The sequence below is a fragment of the Zeus faber genome (assembly GCF_960531495.2).
Source record: "Zeus faber genome assembly, chromosome: 8".
Classification (NCBI taxonomy): domain Eukaryota; kingdom Metazoa; phylum Chordata; class Actinopteri; order Zeiformes; family Zeidae; genus Zeus; species Zeus faber.
This window is the reverse complement of record NC_137195.1, coordinates 27,079,519-27,103,224: the sequence shown is the minus strand read 5'-3', so window position 1 is coordinate 27,103,224 and position 23,706 is coordinate 27,079,519. Positions and strand designations below refer to the sequence as shown.

At 43.5% G+C, this 23,706-nt stretch overlaps 1 protein-coding gene across 1 annotated transcript in view; it reads right to left on the bottom strand.

The window, feature by feature from the left end:
* triob (trio Rho guanine nucleotide exchange factor b) overlaps positions 1 to 23,706 on the bottom strand; it is a gene marked incomplete at its 5' end in the record, with an annotated part of 157,661 nt that overhangs the window by 88,618 nt on the left and 45,337 nt on the right. The window contains 5 exon segments of the mRNA XM_080005935.1: positions 2,519 to 3,019; positions 3,827 to 3,931; positions 5,394 to 5,586; positions 11,318 to 11,432; positions 13,802 to 13,876. Of these exon segments, the coding sequence (XP_079862061.1) occupies positions 2,519 to 3,019; positions 3,827 to 3,931; positions 5,394 to 5,586; positions 11,318 to 11,432; positions 13,802 to 13,876 (989 nt within the window).

Below are 23,706 nucleotides of genomic sequence, written 5' to 3'. Positions count from 1 at the left end.
GCGTATACATTGTTATTGAACTGCACCAAATGTACACTGAAATATATTCAAAGGTCACAGTGGGGCGTTCCTCCAACCAAATATAAATGCAACATGCTTGCTTTTTGTGCTTTACTTGCCAGGCTCTCTTCCTCCTGCTTATGGTCATTGGATTTGAGCAGTCATGCAACACATCAAATTTGAGATTCGCTACATCATCAGAGGCTCAATTGGGAATTTCTTTACAATCTGACAAACATTTTTAACCTTGAAAAACTAGCATAATCGTAGCATTGACATAATATAGTAGTAACTGCTCATCAAGCCCTTCTTTTTATTTCATTAAATTTATTTTATTTTACATATATTTTTTTCTTTGTTTATATATGTTTTTCTTATATTTTGTGTGTGTATGTATATATTTCATTATTTATTTTTTACTCTGCATTTTGTTTTGTGTAGTCTTTAATTTTATATATTTATGTATATACACATATGAATGAACATGAATATAAATATATATTTTTCTGGAACTCTATTGTTTTTAACACGATTGAGGTCTCCTTGGAACGGGGACCTTTCAGACGTCTTGTGGTTCAAGTTTTATCAATGTCGATGTAGATTTTGGGCAGGAATTGGTAAAAAAGTGAAATATACTGGAAGTTGAAGGACATTGGTGCACCTTGATTAGTTGAGGAGCGGGGATTGGGATAGTTGCGCTGTGTAGACCTGGTTGCTTAGCGTAGTATTTACGATTGTACGCGACGACAGACCAAAGGAGCCGATGCCGTGTTCAACGTAAACTCGGAAGATTTTAACTCGCCCGAATTTCACAGAACCCCACAGAACTGAATTTGTGTAGTCTGATCCAGGCCTTACTGAAACTCAGACAACTGTAATATGTACCTAACAGGACTAATCTGGACCCCGTGCACTGCTGCCTGCATCTATATTTATTACTATTATTATTTATTCATTTATTTTTCTTCCCTTGGACTGCTTTAATATTGTCTGGCTGGGTGGGACTGATGGGTAGGAGAGGGAGGGCGGGGGGATGGTATGTGTAATGTTCTTTGTAATCGTAGGACTAGAGGGACTTTGGATCAGCAGTGCTGAACTATTTCATGACAAATTGCCTCAAAAGTCAAATTTAGAAATATGCTTTATATTTTACAGTAAACCTATCCACTGACGTAACGGGCTATATCTATTTAACAGTGAAGTGCAAATGAAATGTACTTATTGAGCTTGAGTTATTAAACAGCTGCTATCTGGTGGATAGTAGGGATGAAAATACCGATATAATGCGGCACAGCCAGGTAAGTCGGGAACGTTAAAAAAATGAACCCAGAAGAAAATGCATCGAAATTGCTGATTGATGTTGTGGAATACAAAATCTAGCACTCCCAAGCGGGCGTGTTACTATATTAGAAGGCCACACATTCCATTGCATTCATGCAGCACAAATCTGGCATGGATGAGAACATTCACCTCCAACACAAGCGAAATGGAGACCCGACGGGAGCTCTCTCGGCTCCACGTGCATTGTTTCTTAAATAGCTTATACTCGTCGCTTTTGGGGCTCAATCACCGTAATTACATATTTCCTTTCACGGAGGACTGACTACTACAGTATAATGTTAAAAGTTGGACTGTTTTTCACCCAAACATCCTGTAGTTTGGTGTAAATCAGGAGCAAAATTGATTTCATTCACAATTTATGTAAATCATAAATTTAAAAAAGACCAGTTGGCTAGTTGTTGTTGAGTTAAACATTTCGATTTTGGTGCATTGCTAATATATATTATAAAAATGTAAAAAGAAAAAAAGCTCCCCCCTTCAAGTTAAGCTATTTATCTTATAGATAATAGTTATAGATAATATTTATTGTATACACTCAAATTATAAACTCATTTTATATAATATGAGTATATATTATAACAATTATATTATTGTGGTGTGGGGATGGTGTGGTTTGAGAAGCCACACGTGACCTGGGTCTAGGTAATCAGGGGTTCCAGGATCAGTGTGGCTGCATACCTGTTGCTCGTAGCTTGGTCTAATGAGCAACAGGTAAAACCCCCATCCCCACACTCAGTCAGGAGAGGAGCCCTTGTCATGACACCTGTCTCTCTGCTCCTGGGCTTATTCCAACCAGTCCAGTGTCTACAATAAACTGGTGTCTTAACCCTCCTGGTCTGTGTCTCTGTGCCGGAGGTCCCTGAACACGCCACTTGGGTGGCTGTGGTAGGCAAAACTGCCACAATTATATTATTGTATGATTTTAAATTTTATATTTATTGGTGGTACTAAGTGGTACCTGTATAACGGTACTACTACTATCATTATTATTATTGTTCTTAGTAGGACCACAGATCTTTTTCTGAAATACTGTAGCATTTTCTCAGGTGCAAAAAAGATGTGTACATAAGTTAATCTTTTTCTTGACTTAAACTGTTTTGCTGGTGCAACACTTCAATTTACCCCCGTTATCTCAAAAACAAAAACTAAACAAAAATAAAAACAAGTGAACCCTCACCTTTTCGGCATCCTGCTCGAAGAGGCGCAGCTGGAAGCACTGGTCCAGCTTGAGCTTCCTCATGTGCCACAGCTGCTGCAGGTGCTGCCGTGTGCCGTGCAGCTTGTCCAGCAAGCCCGTCACCTTGGCCACCAGGTGGTGGGCGTCCGCGTGCCCGTGGAGCCCCTGGTGGTGGTGGTGGTGGTGGTTGGAATCTCCGCTGGCTCCGCCACCGCCACGGTTACCGTAAGGTCCGTCTCCTCCTCCACCTCCTCCTCCTCCTCCTCCTCCTCCGCCTGCTTGCGCCTGCAGCCTCTGCAGCAGCCTCCGCCCCTGGGCGTCCAGCTCCTCCACCGAGGCCTTGGTGGCTCGTTTCTTCAGCCCGGCGTGCTCCTCCATGAGGCGGCGGGCTCCCTCCAGGTCTCGGGGGAGGTCCCGCTGGGACAGGGTGTCCTGGAGCTCCTCCAGGCGGGACAGGGCCCGAGCTGCGTCCCCGGCGAACGTCTCGAAAGACAACCGCACCTGGAGTAAAATTAGCCCGGGAGCGGAAAAGCTTCATCAATACAAGATATGAAAGTGAGTTAAAGGTGAGTTGAAAGTGGTCCAAAACATTTCCCCCAGTGTGTTGCAAACTTAGGTTGGGCTTAAGTTGACCCCCCGCCGAGCATAAGCATTTTTTTAATGTATTTTCAAGGTTGTGTTTCTCTCTCTCTCTCTCTCTCTCTCTCTGGCTCTCTCACACTCACTCTCACACACACACACACACACACACACACACACACACACACACACACACACACACACACACACACACACACACACACACACACACACACACACACACACACACACACACACACACACACACACACACACACACACACACACACACACAACGGACCCTCTGTGAATAGCCCATTCACTCACACGCGCCATCAATAATTATCGTTTGGAGTGCGCTGCTAGAAATCCTTTGTATGATGCGCCGCCACAGCAATCCGATAAAAGAGGCAGGTCCTAAAAGTTTTCACTATCGATAACGTCCAGTTCATAGAAACTGTATTTGTTCCAAAATGTTTTATGATTGTTGTTTTTAAAATGATTTTAAATTTGTTAACATGTGAAACGTATATGAAAAGTAATGAAGGACAAGCAGGTTTAGTTCCTAAAAAATTCTAAAATAGCTCGGTTCTGATTATTAATATTTATTTTTCAACAAAAATAATAGACCCGACGTCCCCCCCCCTACGTTGCCACGGGGCCTAAAACCTTTTCTGTGAGAAAACTTACAATATATATACAGTATACAGCGTATGCAATTAGACGCACCTCAATCCAGTCATCGTGGTTGTACTCCAGGCCGCCCTCGAAGTCAGCTGTCAGCTGGGAGGGATCCACGATCTTGGACAGGCCCTCCAAAGAAACCATCACGGTCTGACAATGAGGAAAATGAATAAAAGAGATGAAATGGAGGCAGCATGGAAAGAGGAGTGGGAAATAAATAGGAAAGAATGGGTTTGTGAGAGGGAGACAGATGGCCGGACAGAGGCAGGGAGAGAAGGGAAGAGAGATCAAAACCAGCCATCGTCATCTGCGTTTTTCGGCGGCTTGGCCGCTAGGAAAACTTCTGAATTGCAACCTGTTAAAATATTCCATAGAACTGCCACTGTTGGAATACTGCAGGAATGCGGTCACACATGGCCACTGTTATGATGGGAAAGGTCGGAGAAAAAAAAATAAAAAATAGGGAAAAAAAGGGGGCATTCCAGAAATTTTGAAGCAGTGTTTTTGTTATTGTTAGAAAGGCCAAAAAGCCAAGGCCGTAAGACCTCAGCGACTAAAAACTTAAGCAAATGGAAGAAAAAACAAAGAACCGGAGGACGATTGAATCCGATTTTCAATATTTACGACATGTCAATAAAGCCAACTACTATTTCTTCTAAGCTAGATTGGAATCAGGAGAGAAAATATTTTTTGCTTTAATTTCGACAACAAATGAACACTAAACATTGATGAGCGTCGCCTCTAGAAGGCAGAGTGATCTTTATGTGCTGTATCTGAGTTTCCGCCAAATCTTGAGAGCTTACTTATTTTATGAGCTCATTGTAGAAACTGACATTCAAATAGCGACGGGGGTTTGCAAATGTTATTGATCGATGCCAGTCGGTCCATTGTTCGCTGGGATTTCAAGCTCAATCATGCAACACTGGCAATCAGGACATTGGAAACTGGGGCACATTATTTTGCATTATATCATCCTCATCATCCTCATCCTCCTCATCATAGATTCTACTTTCTACATCAAACCCCCAAACGTCCAGCCCAGAATCCGACAACCTGCCGTAGGGATAGGAGCGTACGGGCGCGTCCCATATACCCCGTTCCCATAGCAACTGGGTCAGGGCTAAATATACCGCCGACACACGCCCACATGGGATGGAGCAGTCTCACAGTCACTGAGCAGCCGTCCGAAAATAGCCGGTAAATGAGGACTGGTGGGCTTAGATAAACGTTTGAGAAATAGAAATAACAATATTCTGGTGGGAGAAAAAAAACATCATAGCTGTGATAAACAGCACACAATACGCTCAAGGCATTTCCAAAACTCTTGCCTGGAAAAGCGAAATGCAATCACACGCGTGCTCATGCATTATGCATAACGCTAAGAAGCAACGTCCAGTGGAGCGTTTTTCGCTATCCAGGTCAATTCCCACAGAATTAAGTGGAGCGGTGGAGTAAACATTTTGAAATAAGCATAACTCTAACTCCACGTCCGCATAACTTTAGTAATGAAGATCCAAATAAACTGTGTAGTAGTAGTAGTGTAGTCTACCAACAAACGGGTAAAAAACAACCGACCTGACGCTACTGGCTACGAAAGCCACAAACCCCCCACCTCGAATTCAAACTTGGAGCTGCCGAAGTTGGTCCTCTGCTTCTGCCAGAAGTTGTCGGGTTTGATGATGAGCGCGACGTGGATGCAGGACGGGAAGGACTCCTGCAGGATCTTCAGCAGCGGCTTGATGCTGTCCCACTTGGAGCCGCGCATGTCCACGATGACCGTGAAGCCGTGTCTGGCCACCTCCTCGCTGGTGAAGGGGGGGGAGGGAGGGGAGACAGGTTGATTCCCACAAGAAAGGATATGGAAATAACTGGAGTACCGAATGAGACGGGTCGCTTTGGAGACCAAAAAAAATGCAGAATCAGCTTTGTTCGGCTCCGATAGCCGGGCCCGAAAACAGGAGGTTTCCCCTCCTCGCCTTGAAAGCTCTGTTGTTACTGTAACGAGGCCAAAAAAATAGGACCGCTTTCGGTCACCCGACAATTTTTATTCATTTATTTTCTTTAAGCGGTGAAATATGAAAGCGTTGAAATTTCCCGCCTGCTGCTTACCGCACAACTCCATCGAAGCTCGTTTCTCCGGGATTTAAAAAGGCTGAAATCTGAACGTACGGATTCAGAAAACCGTGACAGACGCAGGCCGCCCCGCGCTAACTCGCCCTGACCTCGCTCTATGAAAACACACTGAGCGAGCCGAACGGCCAGACAGGAGAGAGAGAGAGAGAGAGAGAGAGAGAGAAAAACTCAAGAGTTCAGAGAGAGAGAGAGAGAGGGAGAGAGGGAGAGAGAGCGAAAAAGAGATGTAGGGGAGGGACAGGGTGGGTGGGAGGGATGGAGAGAAGATTATGAGAAGAGTATGACCAAAGAGAAGAGTGAGAGAGGGAGAGAGAGAGAGAGAGAGAGAGAAAATAAACCAGGTGGGGGGTCAGGAGGTGGTAGGTGGGGGCGGCGTACAAAGTAGGAAAACAGGAGACAGAAAGCAAGAGAGAGAGAGAGAGAGAGAGAGAGAGAAAGAGAGAGAGTGCTGACCAGTTGACTCGTTTCGGCAAAAGCGGAAATTCACAGGACTGCATCCTGGCTAGAAAATCCTGATTCCTGACTTCCCCGTAGCACCGTTCCTTTTAAAAAGTCCCTCGGCAAAAACACCCCCCGATGAAATAAAACCTCCACGGCACTTTTGAACCCAAACTGAAAAAAAATAAAAATAAATACAAGAAAATATATATTTGGCAGAACACAGCGCAGGATGAAACGGGCTGAGTCGGAACGTTCTCAGCCCGCTAAGCTGCTAAACTTTGAAAAGGGAAGTGAGAATCCCATGGATGAGAAGCTCTACGTGGAGGAGCTATTACTTTCTTTTTTTACTCCAAATTTGACTCCTGAGAGGTGAGGGCTGGGGTAACGACGCACCCCCACATGGAGGCCCCTCCCCCATATAAGGGTACAGCAGTGAAATTAAAGAGGATCGACAGACAGACAGACAGACAGACAGACAGACAGACAGACAGACAGACAGACAGACAGACAGACAGACAGACAGACAGACAGACAGACAGACAGACAGATAGATAGATAGATAGATAGATAGATAGATAGATAGATAGATAGATAGATAGATAGATAGATAGATAGATAGATAGATAGATAGATAGATAGATAGATAGATAGATAGACAGACAGACAGACAGACAGACAGACAGATAGATAGATAGATAGATACTGTAGCAATGGCAGAAGAAGTACTCAGGTCTTTCACTCCAGTAAAAGTACAAATACCCTGACACAATATTCCTCTCGTGAAAAAGCGAGAGAACTTTGACATTTCTACTTCAATAGAAGTACATAAGTACCTGCTCTTAAATGTACTTCAAGTATTACAAGTTACAGTACTAGTAATATCCAGTGGCCCGACATAACAGAGCCTAGAGTACTACTGAACCTTTTTTCTCCAGATGAGAGCTCATGCAGATCCTGATTCAAATGTATGAACAAAAATTTAGTTATGACAAGTGATATCATTTACAAATATAGGAAAGAATATAAATCCTGATTTTTATTATTATTATTATTATTTTTAACTAAAGTAATGCAGCTGAGTAAATAGTACAGCTATGTGCTTTGAAATGTAGAGGAGTAAAAGTCTATCGATAACTATGGAATCCTGAAACGTGCCACAATGACAAATAAAAGAATGAAAAAATAAATGCGGAAATATAAAGAGGAATAAATAAATGAATAAAAGAATAAATAAATAAATGTGTACATATAAAGAGTAATAAAACCAATTGGAAAATATACACAGAAAAGGATTGATAAATATGGAAATTTATATACAAATATAAATTGGTGTGAATCAGAATGAATTACTGTTTTTTATTTTCCACATTTATTCTTTTATTCATTTTTATATTTACATTTATTTGGTAATTTATGCCCAAATATATTTCCTTATCTATATATTTTTTTATTTATTGATTTATTTATTTTCATATAGATTTCTTTATTTATTTTCATGTACATTTACATTTATTTATTCATTTATTTCTGTATATATATTTCTCTATTTATTTCTGCTTTTCCTGACGAGCCCAAACTGTCAGTCAACTCATTTTGTTCTGCCCACACAGTCCAAGCCGACTGGTCATGTCGACGTGCTGCCTTCACGAAAGCTGGGAGGTGGAAACTTCCTACTTCTGCTTAGAAAAAATGAATGCCCTCCATCTCATAATTCCCAGACGGAAACTGAGGACCGAGTTCCCCAACACGTTGGCACGGAGGTACATCATAAGAGATCGAAAGTTGGGAAGTGTCCCAGCTCCCAGTTGTCTTGAACGCAGTATTAGCCTGTAGTAAAATGGCCGACGGCAGAATTTGAACAAGAGCCGAGAAGTGAACTCAGACACGCTATTTTAACTCTTGCTCGGTGGGTGGAGGAAAATGGTGAATCAAGAGTTAATAATGACAAGGCTGGAAGCTGTAATAGAGAGTCTTGACAAAAAATATCCGCACTGACAAATATGAGTGTTGCCGTGAGTTGTGCGGCACAATCTGCAAGAAGTAGGCATACGAGAGGGATCTGGCGAGAGGCCATCAGCAGCACGTCCACCGGAAGCTCCTGCGGGAGCTAAATCGAGAAATAAATAAATCCATTCATTTAAAAGAAATATTGGAAGTAGATTAACAAATATATTTGGAAATAAGTGACTAAATAAATGTGAAAATAAATATAAAAAGGAATAGAAAAAAAGAAATGTGGAAAAAATAAAGAAGTAATAAATTCCGATTCACACCAATTTATATTTTAGTATTAATTCCCCGGATTTATCAATCGTTTCCTGTCCATATTTTCCAATTGTTTTTATTCCTCTTTATATTTCCACAGTTATTTATTTATTCTTTTATTTATTTCTAACCATTGTGGCACTTTCAGGATTCCATACATAAGTAACTAAGTACTCGAATGAAAAGTGCTCGTTGGTAAATAAGAGAAGGAAAGAGCGGAGGAGAGGGAGGCATTATCTTTTTCGACTGAGTGAGTGAGTGGAAGAGAGTGAGAGGGGCAAGCGTCACAGAAAATGCTAAATTAAACCACCTGGCTGGTAATCTCTCCCGCCCCAGGCCCTGTTCAGCCGGAGCCGCTCTGCTTGTCTTACTCTAAACCTCCATGTAGGTGTGGGAAAGTTTGGGGAAGAGAGCGAGTGAGAGGGAGGGAGGGAGGAGAGAAAAAGGTGTGTGGGTGCGTATGTGTGTGTGTGTGTGTGTGTGTGTGTGTGTGTGTGTGTGTGTGTGTGTGTGTGTGTGTGTGTGTGTGTGTGTGTGTGTGTGTGTGTGTGTGTGTGTTGGTTAGAGGTCAAGTGGAGGAGACTGCCCCCTTAATTAAACCCAGAGACCCAGGACCGGACGAGTCTGTGTGTGTGAGGGCCTGTAAACCCAAAGCCAGCGGCTCTCCCAGATACGTTCAATATTTCAACGGCGCGAATCTGAAAGTGATTTTTGAATTACTTACTAATTACTTTAATTACTTGCGAAATAACTGATTTCCTCAACCGAGTGATTTGTTTTTCACCTTCCAAAGGTCTCCTATTGAGACCGCACTCCGTCAACTTGGTGAAAAGTCATTAAAAACAACCGCATGTGAACGTCCCCTGGGTCATGCTACAAGCCAATGCTGAGAATGCTAATCCTGAAGCTAATGCTATTCGGCATGGGTCAGGAAAACCAGACCAGAAGACCAAATTAAGCTCAAATACTGGCGTAGCTAGTTAGCTGGGTGACTGGCGTTACCGAGGACTAGAGACAGAAGATGAAGGAAAAAAAAAACCAAATACATTATTTTCAATATGGGTCAAGAAATCAAGACAAAGGTAAACTCAAGTGCTCAGCTAGTTAGCAAGCGTTGAGCGTCAGACGGAACGTGTTGTTTTTCATATTGTTAATAATATATTCGATATTTTTATCTCACTTTAATAAAACTTCATACAATGTAATAATTTAGTCACACTGATTGCCTGAGAACATAGACAAATAGATAGACAGATAGATAGATAGACAGATAGATAGATAGATAGATAGATAGATAGATAGATAGATAGATAGATAGATAGATAGACAGACAGACAGACAGACAGACAGACAGATAGATAGATAGACAGACAGACAGACAGACAGACAGACAGACAGACAGACAGACAGACAGACAGACAGACAGACAGACAGACAGACAGACAGACAGACAGACAGACAGACAGACAGACAGACAGACAGACAGACAGACAGACAGACAGATAGATAGATAGATAGATAGATAGATAGATAGATAGATAGATAGATAGATAGATAGATAGATAGATAGATAGATAGATAGATAGATAGATAGATAGATAGATAGATAGATAGATAGATAGATAGACAGACAGACAGACAGACAGACAGACAGACAGACAGACAGACAGACAGACAGACAGACAGACAGACAGACAGACAGACAGACAGACAGACAGACAGACAGACAGACAGACAGACAGACAGACAGACAGACAGACAGACAGACAGACAGACAGACAGATAGATAGATAGATAGATAGATAGATAGATAGATAGATAGATAGATAGATAGATAGATAGATAGATAGATAGATAGATAGATAGATAGATAGATAGATAGATAGATAGATAGATAGATAGATAGATAGATATAGATAGATATAGATAGACAGACAGACAGACAGACAGACAGACAGACAGACAGACAGACAGACAGACAGACAGACAGACAGACAGATAGATAGATAGATAGATAGATAGATAGATAGATAGATAGATAGATAGATAGATAGATAGATAGATAGACAGACAGACAGACAGACAGACAGACAGACAGACAGACAGACAGACAGACAGATAGATAGATAGATAGATAGATAGATAGATAGATAGATAGATAGATAGATAGATAGATAGATAGACAGACAGACAGACAGACAGACAGACAGACAGACAGACAGACAGACAGACAGACAGACAGACAGACAGACGGATGGACGGATGGACGGATGGACGGATGGACGGATAGATAGATAGATAGATAGATAGATAGATAGACAGATAGATAGATAGACAGATAGACAGATAGATAGATAGATAGATAGATAGACAGATAGATAGACAGATAGATAGATAGATAGATAGATAGATAGATAGACAGATAGATAGATAGATAGATAGATAGACAGATAGATAGATAGATAGATAGATAGATAGATAGCTTGGAAATTCATGTAAATTCAAATATTTAAAAAAAAGAATATTAACGCCAGAATTCCGTTTGTTTTTTTTTGTTTTGTTTTTTTACGCATTTCTGCATTGGAAAATACAAGCTGCACATATACTTGAAACAAGTAGTTTCCAATGAATTTTGATGCAAATGATCATCACATCTTGACACTTTGTACCCAGGTCCGTGTACTTTGTGCTCCTCACCTGGGGACGGTGGCCAGGTAGGCGATGAGGCGGCGGAGGTCCTCGGGACGTATTCTGTCGTGGTTGCTCCGCGCTGGGAAGGTGAGGACCGGCCCCCCACGCCGGTCTCTGCCGCCTGAGTGGGGAATCCAACGCCGCCATTAATAAGAGAAAAAATGGAAAAAACGGGGATAGCGTGGACCGAGCCGTCCAGAGCCGCGTCCAAATTGGCAGACGAGCGCACTAACTAGTACGCCAGAGTAATGCGCCAACAGAGCGAACAGAGCTTTCGGGGGGGAGCGTATCCCACAATGCACTGCGAGGGCAAGACGGCGTTGTAGGTTTCTAAGTGAGTATGCAGTGCGCCATTTCAGATACAGAGATCCAACAACGTGGTTCATTTCTACAGTATGAATTGAAAAAAACCCCTCAAAATAACTTATTTCTGGAAGAGTGGGGCGCACTTGCTCCGTGAGGAATTGGCGTTTGTTCATTTATTTATCCACTTAACGGCTTGTTTATTTGATCGTTCGGATGAGGGACAGGACGTTCTACGGGGGCAAAAAATAGACAATACGAAGATGAAAAAGACGAGATGAGATGCATCGGGAGATAGCGCCTTGTCACATATTTCTTATGCATGAGGAATATACGTCTGATCTGATCTGCATCCTTGAGTAGCCGGCTACGAAAACGAAATAAATAAATAAATAAATAAATAAATACAATTAAAAAAAAAAAATTGCGATTTGATTTCTTAAAAAAAAAAAGATTTGCTATGCAGGATGTTGAGGGTTTTTCTGTACATCATTTGCGCTTATTGGTGGAATAAATTAAAAGAAAGCACTCTGAGTGCACTGAGGAGTGACCTTGATATCTGAATTTTCCTATTGTGGAACTTTTGCTCCACAGCAAAACCCTCTTAAAAGAATCAATTCCGAAAAAAACAGCAAGAATTCAGTCACGGCGACTGGGAGTGGTAATGACTTAATTATGCTTATTACAGTAAATGTGATTGAATTCATAATTCTACTCATCACGGCTTTGTTAATAATTACACTGTGGATGGTAATTTGTGAAATTTATATCAATCAGTAAAATTGTCCAAGCAAAGTGACAAAAAGCAATGTTTATGAAGAAAAAAACCCCGCAATTAATTTAAAAGCTTACCCGTCAATCACTAACCAACGCTCATTCATCACGTCATATGATATTGAATGATTATATTGAGATGTATGATATTATGGGTTGACATACACTGATCAGCCACAACATTAAAACCACTGACAGGTGAAGTGAATAACATTGATCATCTATTTCCAATGGCACCTGTCAAGGGATGGGATGTGTTAGGCAGCAGGTGAACAGTCAGTTCTTGAAGTTGATGTGTTGGAAGCAGGAAAAATGGCCAAGTGTAAGGATCTGAGAGACTTTGACAAGGGCCAAATAAACAACTGGATCAGAGCATCTCCAAAACTGCAGGTCTTGTTGGGTGTTGCTGGTATGCAGTGGTTAGTATCTACCAGAAGTGGTCCAAGGAAAGACAACTAGTGAACCGGCGATAGGGTCATGGGCGCCCAAGGCTCATTGATGCGCCAGGGGAGTAAAGGCTCACATGTCTGGTCCGATCCCACAGAAGAGCTACTGTTGCACAAATTGCTGAAAAAGTTAATACTACTATGATAGAAAGGTGTCAGAACACACAGTGCATCACAGCTTGCTGTGTATGGGGCTGCACAGCTGCAGACCGGTCAGAGTGGCCATGCTGACCCCTGTCCACCGCTGAAAGCACCTACAATAGGCAAAGAGCGTCAGAACAGGACCATGGAGCAATGGAAGAACGTTGCCTGGTCTGATGAATCACATTTTCTTCTACATCATGTGGATGGTTGGGTGGGTGTGCGTCGTTTACCTGGGGAAGAGATGGCACCAGGATGCACTATGGGAAGAAGACAAGCGGGCGGAGGCAGTGTGATGCTCTGGGCAATGTTCTGCTGGGAAACCTTGAGTCCTGGCATCATGTGGATGTTACTTTGACACGTAGCACCTACATAAACATTGTGGCAGAACAAGTACACCCCCCTTCATGGCAACAGTATACCCTGATGGCAGTGGCCTCTCTGAGCAGGATAATGCACCGTGCCACACTGCAAAAATGGTTCAGGAATGGTTTGAGGAACATGACAAAGAGTTCAAGGTGTTGACTTGGCCTCCAAATTCCCAAAATCTCAATCTGATCGAGCATCTGTGGGATGAGCTGGAACAACAAGCCTGATCCATGGAGGCCCCACCTCACAACTTCCAGTACTTAAAGGATCTGCTGCTCACGTCTGGGTGCCAAGTACCACAGGACACCTTCAGAGGCCTTGTGGAGTCCGTGCCTCCACGGGTCAGAGCTGTTTTGGTGGAACGATGGGGCGCTACACAATATTAGTGGTTATTAGTGGTGGTTTTGATGTTGTGGCTGATCGGTGTGTATTGAGAGAGTGAATACAAGCCTCTGACCTGAGAGGAAGGCGACTTTCTCCTTGAGGATGGGAAGAACATCGATGGCCTTCATGTCCTCATTGCGGTGAAACCCTAAAATAAAGATAAAAGAGGCAGGTCCGTCACACATAATTGAGAAGGCAGAGCAAAAAGTTGACCTTCGTTTATGCACATTTTTCGAACATACTCTCTGCTGCAAAACATAGATTCCACAGTCCCACAGTCATACGCTTCGATAAATAAAGCAATTTAGCATAAGAAACAACAACTTTTCAAGCTCTTAGAAAATTGGCTAGCTAGCTAGCAGCCTATCATTGGTGAGAATCGGCTTCGTTTATCGCCGTTCGGCCAATAACAGGTAGTCAAACTGGCTGGATGTGGCTCTAAAATAATAATAAATGATTACATGCATTTAATAAATGTAATAAATTAAATAATATCAATAATAATACCACTACATTTTATGTAGGTATGTTATGTAGTTTATCTACTTTAGCATCATTCATACATGAAGCTCAAAGTAATTCATGGATGATGAATAAAAGGAACGCAAATGACAATTCCATGCCAAGTAGATAAAATGCCATTTAAAAGTGCTCCAAAGACAGATAGCCTGCTACCCTTCAACAGATGTTCAACTACTGTATCATTTGTAGACAAACGGACGACAACATTGATCTTTACCCTGCAAGTGTAACTCCAAACGAAATGGCTCCAATCAGGGAGAGCCTTGGCTTTGAATAAATACATCTTATTTATCTTATCCAGACTGGCATATCATTGAAAAACGTACAGTTCACACAAGACCCAAAACGCCCCCTTCGCCCTGTTTTGCCAGAAGTCGGTGTCCATGAACCACTTAACTAATCGTACGGCGGCCAAACGTTAATAATAGATTTGACAGAGGCGCTGGTGTTATTTATATGGAGCCTCCATCGCCGTCTCGCCTCCAACAGCCCGCCCACCGTCTTCTGACTTCTGACTCAAGTCACCAGATGGCACACACCGTTAATACCAGCGAGCCGAGATGGAACAATATAGCGTGCCGTGCACACATGCGCGCGCGTACGTACACACACACACACACACACACACACACACACACACACACACACACACACACACACACACACACACACACACACACACACACACACACACACACACACACACACACACACACACGCGCGCGCGCGCGCGCGCGCGCGCGCGCGCGAGCACCCTTGCACCTTTCCATCTTTTCAGTGTGTCACAGCCGTCAGTCTCAAACCGCAAAACCATATCTTTAAAACCGCGGCCAGAGTAAATATTCTAGATTTGAGATAGGTGCGCGGTCCGCCTCATACACAGAGATATCGCCGCCATCAGGAATTAAAAAGACAATATCGGAGAAGTCGACAACTTCAGGCGCGGGAAACGGAGTCGGAGAGAGAGAGAGAGAAGGGCGAGAGAGAGAGAGCGAGAGAGAGAGAGAGAGAGAGAGAGAGAGAGAGAGAGAGAGAGAGAGAGAGAGAGTGTGGTGCTCTGGAGATGCAGTTTGTCCAATCAGAAATATTTATATTCTAACAGCGAGGCAATCGGCACTAAATTTTGCACATGTGCACATGGATGCTACCATCACGTATGCAAATCTACCGCTATGTTTGAATTGTATTATGTCTACTTTTTTTTTTCCATTAATTTCATTTCAGAAAAAAATGACATTTTATTTTATAAAATCGAATTGAATTTGAATTTAAATTAAAACATAATTGAATAAATATGTATGTATGAATAAAATAAGTAAATCCATGTTAATTTTAATTCAATTTGAATTAAGTCCAAATGAAGTCTATTAAGAAAAAAAAAATGGAATTGGTGGATTGCCGCCATCTTACACCAAGTAAGTAAAATATTGAAGGGTTTTGCCAGATTCTGCTCAAAATGCCACCCGTGAAAGAAAAAATAAAATATAGAATTACCGCGCCATGGTTGTATGCCTCAACCAACCAGTCAAGTTGCAGTTTACATCCATGTGTATTGGTGTGTAAGTACATTAAGAGAAACAAAAACCAGACCATTTGCTCAGTATGCGTATATTGCCAATACGCTGATACTGATGGAACACAAAGTTGTAGCCAGGACAGTAGACAATGCTTCAAATATGGATGTTGCTGCAAAGAAGCTACAGATTTTAAAACACGGCTGCATCGCACACATCTTCAACCCGGCAGCACAGAAGATGTACTGTATACAATCTGATCGATCATTTGATTGAATCAACACAGTTACAAGGTGGGCACCTACGATTAGTGTCACCAATTTAGTATGTGACAAAATGTGAAATGTGGTCATAATCTCCCCTTCTGTTCCTGAGGTATGCCGCTGAATAATGGCCGGAAACAGTTTTGCGGCGCATAATGATGTCGCAGTGAAGTTGACCTTTGACCTTTTGGATCTAAAATGTCATTGCTTCATCAACACTTCACACAGTATGTCTTATAGGATAAATGTTGTCATTCTGTCAATTCCGTGTGAATTTGAGTTATGGCAAAAACAGTACTTTTGTAAGGTCAATTCCCTCAAGGCATTCCTGAGATATAGTCTTCACGAGAATGGGACGTATCGACGCACAACCCTGAAACATAATGCATGTTACATTAAAAACAAACAGCTGCAACAATCTGAAAGAACGCTGAGCAACATGGCTTAAACAATTCCAGGCAAAGCTGCAGGGAATACATTTATTTTTTTAGCAGCCGCATCCTGCAGCATGTCTCAAACCGTACGTATTTCAGTGATGCAACCGCAGTGTAACAAGCACATTTGAATAATAACCAAGGCTCGCTCCGCTCCAACAATGTGAGAGGAAGGTCAGAGGGGACTCGCGCGGAATTGTCAAGAAAAAGAGGAGAAGAAACAGAAAGTACGATAAAAACCTTGCAGATGAATAGTTGACGGAGAGTTGTTTTGCTCATCGATGGCAGTTCACACACTCTGTCTTGAGGTACGAAAAAATACCTTTTTAGAAAGGAATCCGACGTCCACGGCACACAAAATAGAAAATATCCTGCATATCTCGAAGGTAAAAAAGCTTGAATCACCTACGGAGGCGAAGAACCGGGACAATTTCGTGCCAAAAAGTAATTTCAAATAATTTTCTTTTTGTATATTTTAGTGATGAAGCAACACATTTTAATTCTAATTCGGAATAGGTGGCATTACCAAAATAGCACAAGCAGTAAAACGGCCTTGCGCTTTTTTTCCTCCTCCATGTGTGCGTGAAATAGAGATATTTGACTCAAGCAGAATTCCAAAGCATTTCCAGTCAGCAGAAAAAAAACGTTCCATTCAATCAAATTGGGCCGAGGTTCATTTAATTATTGCAGCTAATTGACGACAGCCATTCGCCGTGGGCCTGGGGAAAGGTCGCACCTCGGAGGCCGCGAGCGGACAGGTGATTTCACTTAGTTCTGCGGAACTATTTTGGGAACGACACTGACGTTGTTCCGCTTCCATTGTGTCACTTTAACTGCGTCTGGGGAGCGAATGCACCCGGTATGTGGATTTCACTGGGGGGCTAGGGGGGGGCTGTGGGGCAGTGGTTGGACCGGATTCCAATACGGCGCTAAAAACTGCGCTGCCCTGCACATATTTGTTTTTTTTAATGTGTGTAATTAGACGTAGTAAAACAATACAGACTGTGTGTTACTATATTGGCATGTTAACTGCACATATAAAATGTTGTTAAACCTTCACACATATGCTTTCCAATTCAGCATGTTTTGGCAGCTTGGGCCACTTATTTATTTATTTATTTATTTATTTATTTATTTTTCAAAGGCCGGAGTGGAGGTGGCTGCTCCACAAAAAGGCTGGAAAAACACTGGGGGAAAAAATTGCAATAGACTTAACACCAGCACACGCACACGCACGCACACACACACACACACACACACACACACACACACACACACACACACACACACACACACACACACACACACACACACACACACACACACACACACACACACACACACACACACACACACACACACACACACACACACACACACACACACACACACACACACGCTCTTGCTGATTTGGCAGTCATAATATAAACATTTAATCGCCGACTGCAAATGGAATGAGCTAATTAACTAATTCGCTAGTGGTTGGAGTGCTAGATCACCGGTGAGAACACACACACACACACACACACACACACACACACACACACACACACACACACACACACACACACACACACACACACACACACACACACACACACACACACACACACACACACACACACACACACACACACACACACACACACACACACACAGTTTCCACTTTAAAACAAAAGAACTGCTCTGAAACTGCTACCCTAGAGCTAATTAATGACTACTGTTTGAAATATTTCGTCAAAGCCCCGGCTTGACAATGCACTCAGAGGCCAGGAGTGCACTCCCTTGGAGGTGGGGTCAGTTGAGATAACCGCCACCACCGCTAATGGCCGATGTGATATCGATTTCATGGCAGGGTCTTGGCGGAGTCAGCAGCGGCGGCCGGGCGTGATCGACCATCACAGCACGTTAGCTCCACGGTGGGAAGTAGGAAACGGCCCCGTCTGGACGCAAGGATAAACACCAGCATGTAGCAGCAAAGAGGAGGAGAGGGGATGGGACTAGATGAGAGAGAGAGAGAGAGAGAAAGGGAGAGAGAGAGAGAGCGAGAGCGGTAGAGTGTAGAGATTCTCTATTACTGTAACACTGTGGCCCTCTATCGTTCTTTCTCTCAGTTTCTGCTGTGCGAGATTTTCTGTTCTGGCCGATTCCTCCAAACCCAATTCAATGTGTGTGTGTGTGTGTGTGTGTGTGTGTGTGTGTGTGTGTGTGTGTGTGTGTGTGTGTGTGCGTGTGTGTGTGTGTGTGTGTGTGTGTGTGTATGCTGAACGCAGGTATGCGTGCAGGTATTTGCATGGCTGTCTTGATTGCTATGTTGCGTGCGCGTGTGTTTTTATGCTTTTATATTACTTCCTGCAACGCGTGACCAGCCACATTCCTCCACGGCGGCGGCGGTTTATGTAAGATACGAGGCTCTGGCACGCAGTCAACGTTGACCTCTATTACCCTCCTGCAAAGCGGGTCCCTGGAACCGCAGCGCTACACCTTCAGCACCACATCCAGTGGCTTCAGCCCAAAAAAGGCCGGGCACGCATTCATTGTAGGTTTGTGTGAAGAATACGGATGAGCGCGGATACAGGTCCTGTACAATTTAATATCCAGGACGACGCCACAAGGTAGCAGCCATTCATCAGGTTTTGGTTGCCGAGACTGAAGAAACTGTTCTCGAAAGATTTTAATCATTTTGTTACAGATTGTGATCAATGGAAAGGTAGAGGTATATCGCGCAGGTTGACTACGAGGCTACCAGAGTGCACAAGACAGTGGACAACGGCCCCAAACTGGTTGCACGGGACAAACTGGGCAACAGCTACTGTCGAGCTCTGCTGTACACTGTTCACATCACGCCATCAAGAAGGGAGTTAACACATAATGTCTGTCAGACGGAAGGTCTGTGGGGAGTCTGAATTCAGGGAGTAGAACAAGGCTGCTTGCAAATAAATGGACAGTTATTGGTGCTGCACTTGATTGATGGAGAGAGTTGAACTGGATCGTTAGTCTATAAAACCTTATTGATATTTGGACCGACCTGAAGGACCTCTAACATACCAAGTCAGTTCATTTCGGCTTTTATCTTTGAGTCGTGGAGCCAAGGTGAGGGTCCTTGATGACAGAAGGAGACACAATGGGAGCAGCGTTTATACTGTAACAACCAATGAATCAAGCAATTAATCCAATATCCGAGAAAAGAAAAGGCGTAGAAATTTTTGTCTTCCCACCCATAGCTACACACAACACTAAACACATGCAGTGCACTCCATCCCCCTCACCGCACACACGCACGCACGCACGCAAGCACGCACGCACACACACACACTCATTTAAAAGTCTGCCAAGCATAAAATCCAGCAAGTCAATCTCACACTGGCTTGTTCATAACACATTCATTATGAAAAGACAAGCCATTCCACTGGCACCTCACACCCAGTGCCATCTAAAATTAATTGCACCCTCCCTCCAATAAGTAGTGTGTGGTTTGCAAACATTTTTTTTTTATTCCATAATCCTATTACTATTATTTCAGGAAAAGTGGAAAGTGAAAAATATGATCGCTTGATGGTAATGTGTCAACATCCTGTCGGTCGAATACATCAGCAAAACAACGGAAAAGACGGGTGATTATCGTACGATGACAGGATCAACCATGGCACATGACAGGCAATGCGTTTGCCTGGAAATCACCAATTCGTTGCTAGACAAGGCCTGCGTTACTTTAAAACGGCAGAACGTGCAGATGTGCAAAACAAAGGGTCTCGGACAACACCGCCCATGGACACAGAGACCTTGCTCCTGCATCCATCAACGGGCCGATGAAAGCATGTTATGTGGAGCATTCCGGGAGTCGGGGTGTACAGTTAGTGGGGCGCGGAGCGTGATGGATGATGATTAGTCTCGCTCACGGCAATGCATGCGTCAAGTCTGTAAAGACGGCTTACAGCGCAGGTAAAAAGCCCGGCCTTTTGTCACGGAGAAGACGTCGTGGCAATTTGCGTCGCCTCTACGTATCGGGGCAGATTTGCGGCGCTTTTGGAGATCTCCATCAGAGAAAAAAAACAATTTTCCTTTGTTTTTTTTTTACCTCTAATAAAATATGGACTAGCACAAGAAGACTCTTTTTTTACCCCCGATATGGTGCAACATAGTGGGCAGAACTCACACAGGATATATATTTCTCTTTCCTTATCCGTAATTACATTTCTCTGTTTTGTGTCTCATTTCTTTGCTCTTCCTCTTCGTCAGACCTGCCGTGATACAAGCTTTTCTTTCCACCCTCGAACACACTGTGAAAACACTACCCAAAGAACACCAGAACACCAAAACACTAGCGTTTGCCGTCGTTGGCGGTGTTGTTTTCACCTCGGAGTGAACTGTTGGGAGGAATACATTTGGTTTTCTTGAAGTGGTGGAGGAAAAACAACAACAACAGGGACTTGTGTTGCCCTACACGGATTTAGAGAGGAAACAGAAGCAGCAGAGACGGAAGGAGAGTCCCACAGATAGAGAGAGGGAGACGGGGATAGATTTACTCCCTCCAGCCACTCCGTCTTTAAATCCAGTGTCCTCGTCCTCGGCCAACACGGGCGCTCAGAAGGCCGACGCCAAACCCAGCGGCGCAGGGCACAAGGAGTCACAACCGTCTGCTCGGTTCCCAAAGAAGCTTTCAGTGCGAGCCACAAAGTGCGATGGCCGATGTGAACTCCAAGACCGCAGGAGGAGAACAGAGCTCAGTGTTTAACACGGCTTGTTGGTGGGTAATTAGAAATATAAAGGGAGAGAATTCTAAAGAATCTTCAACCTGCCCCCCAAAAATCCCAAAAGGGACAGTGGAGCACAAACTTTTTCACACGATGCAGCGAGTGGGCCGACCTCGCCGGCTAAACCTCCTAACCCCACAGGCTATTTCTCAACTCCACACTTTGCGACCACAGTCAGGCAGTATTTCTGTTGTAGGATGCGGACCTGGTTCTCTTCTACGGTAAATGACAGGTATACAAGCAGATTTGAATGGGTTTTGAGCCCCCGGGGGTGTTCAACTTACATACTTTGGCTCTGAGGCTGGAAAAGCTCATGAATGCGGCCCCGCAGAACACGTTGGATCCCTTCACCCAGCCCGTACCGAGCCTCCTAACCCATAACCTTAACCTCAGAATGAAGGCACCCGCATAGCAGTCTAGTGTGTGTAGAGTGCTACTAAACAGACTGTCTTGGTTCCAATACCCCCACCCCCATCCCCTGACCACAGGCTAGACATGAGTGTGCACGGCGCATCTGTGCTGCATGGTAGAGACTAATGCCAATCCTTAGCCTCGCAACCCCGTAACCTCAAACTCCGAGCAATTACAAGCGTGCTACGTGTAGTACAGGGCGCCAGACAAGGCACGGCACCATATACCAGAGCCTGTTTGCCTTGGCTGCTGACCAGTCTCAGCATGGACTGCTGCTTTAACAACCCAGAGAAGACCAGGGATTGGGGGCTGACAAGGTAAAACAACAAATTCAGATTACTGGAGCACCTAGTCCCTGATAGTTACCACACACGGTTTAAAAGTCCAATGTGCGCTTATGGCTTTATTAATCTGATATATTATCTAGTGAAAATGAAAAGGGAAAGGGTGACTTGCACTGGCTGTCATGCTTGTCGAATGCCATGGAATTATGGGTGGGAGGTACATGGTACACTGGCAGCAATATGCGCCAAAATATGGATTTGCCACTATCATTTCTGACGGTAGAGAATGGAGTTACTGATTGCATTACGGTGTAAAGCAATGTCTGATGGGATGATAGGACAATAACAGATGGCGGTACGCTTCCATTTTAACTGGAAACAAAACACAAATGATGAGTGAAGAGACGGAGAGAGCAATGACAGTGGACAGTACCAATGACCAAGAAATCGGTAGGAAAAGGGTGTGTCATCCATAGCTTGGACAAATTTTGGATTCAAGAAGTTGTACCTAAGTCAATTATCAGCCATCAATTCAAGATTAAATGTGGGTGTGAAGAGATAGAACAATGTTTTTGAACACAAGTAGTTTGAGTGTAAAAATAAAAAACATCAGGGTGTATGCAATATATATGGCAATAATCAAGGAAATTAATGGTATGGCCCAGCGGACTGTACCCTTTTAAAGCATGTTCTATTTAACTTATCAAAGTAAAAGTGAAGGCTACACCGCACAACCTCTACACAGGACGTTATGATACTGAACAAATTATGGACTTCAGTTAGTACCATTAAAAAGCATACAACTCTGAAACCCAAACTCATATTTTCTTTCTTGTATATATGACATTAAGGACTACACTTAGGGACTGAAAGTTATGGATTTCAGAGGATGTTTATTGTATGTTTTGCAGAACCGGGGCCGAAGGTATAGTGTGCTCCTTCCTTCGAATGTGTTTTATAGAGACGTGAGTTATAGCTTGTTGATGCCGGGCTCGGGGTAGAAGGTGCATAGGTGTATGCTCATATCTCGGCTCACACCCTCAATATGCCAGGATAGCGGACAACTAGGGCGCCGCTTGTCGCGGGAAAGATGTATGTTGATGGCCGTGTCCCCTGTGTGACAACCCAGACCAGAATAACAGGAGGCTCATGTTGCGGCTAGACCACGGGGAGACGGAGGCTACATCAACCCACGCTCTTCCAGTTGCATTCTCACTCACTTATTCTCAGGCGAAATTAGGAACAGAGAAATTCACTTGCACTCGCCTAAGAGAAATAGCCCAGATGAATTCCTGACACGCACGCTCAATATGATTTGCTTGACAGAGGGTGGCGCAGAGCCTCTGTTTTTCTGCTGTCTGACGTTTCCTCTCCCTCTCTTCCGAAACGTCACTTCCAACGGCTCGACACCGGGAGTTCGGCGACCTTCACTCGGTGTTGGCAGGGGGCCTCTGGACTGTGGTGAGCTCATCTTTCATCAGGTTCCTCGCGCTGTTGTTACAGTGTGGCTGACAGCAAAAACAACACTTAGCCCCGGCCGCAAACCCTTGACCTGGATACGGCCTCTGCACGGCAGCGAAAAGGCCATGAATAAGTCAAAAGGAGGGAAAAGACGGGAAGCCGGACGAACCTAGGTCTCGATTTTCGCTGTATTTGGCACGGGTGACATTTAGCCAAACAACCACTAGAGAAACTGTTTATATATATCGCTTTTACTAAACTACAGACTCTGAGTGTTAGTTTGGGGGTCATTAGGACTCAACACGTGACAAATAATCACATTTTCTCCATTACAG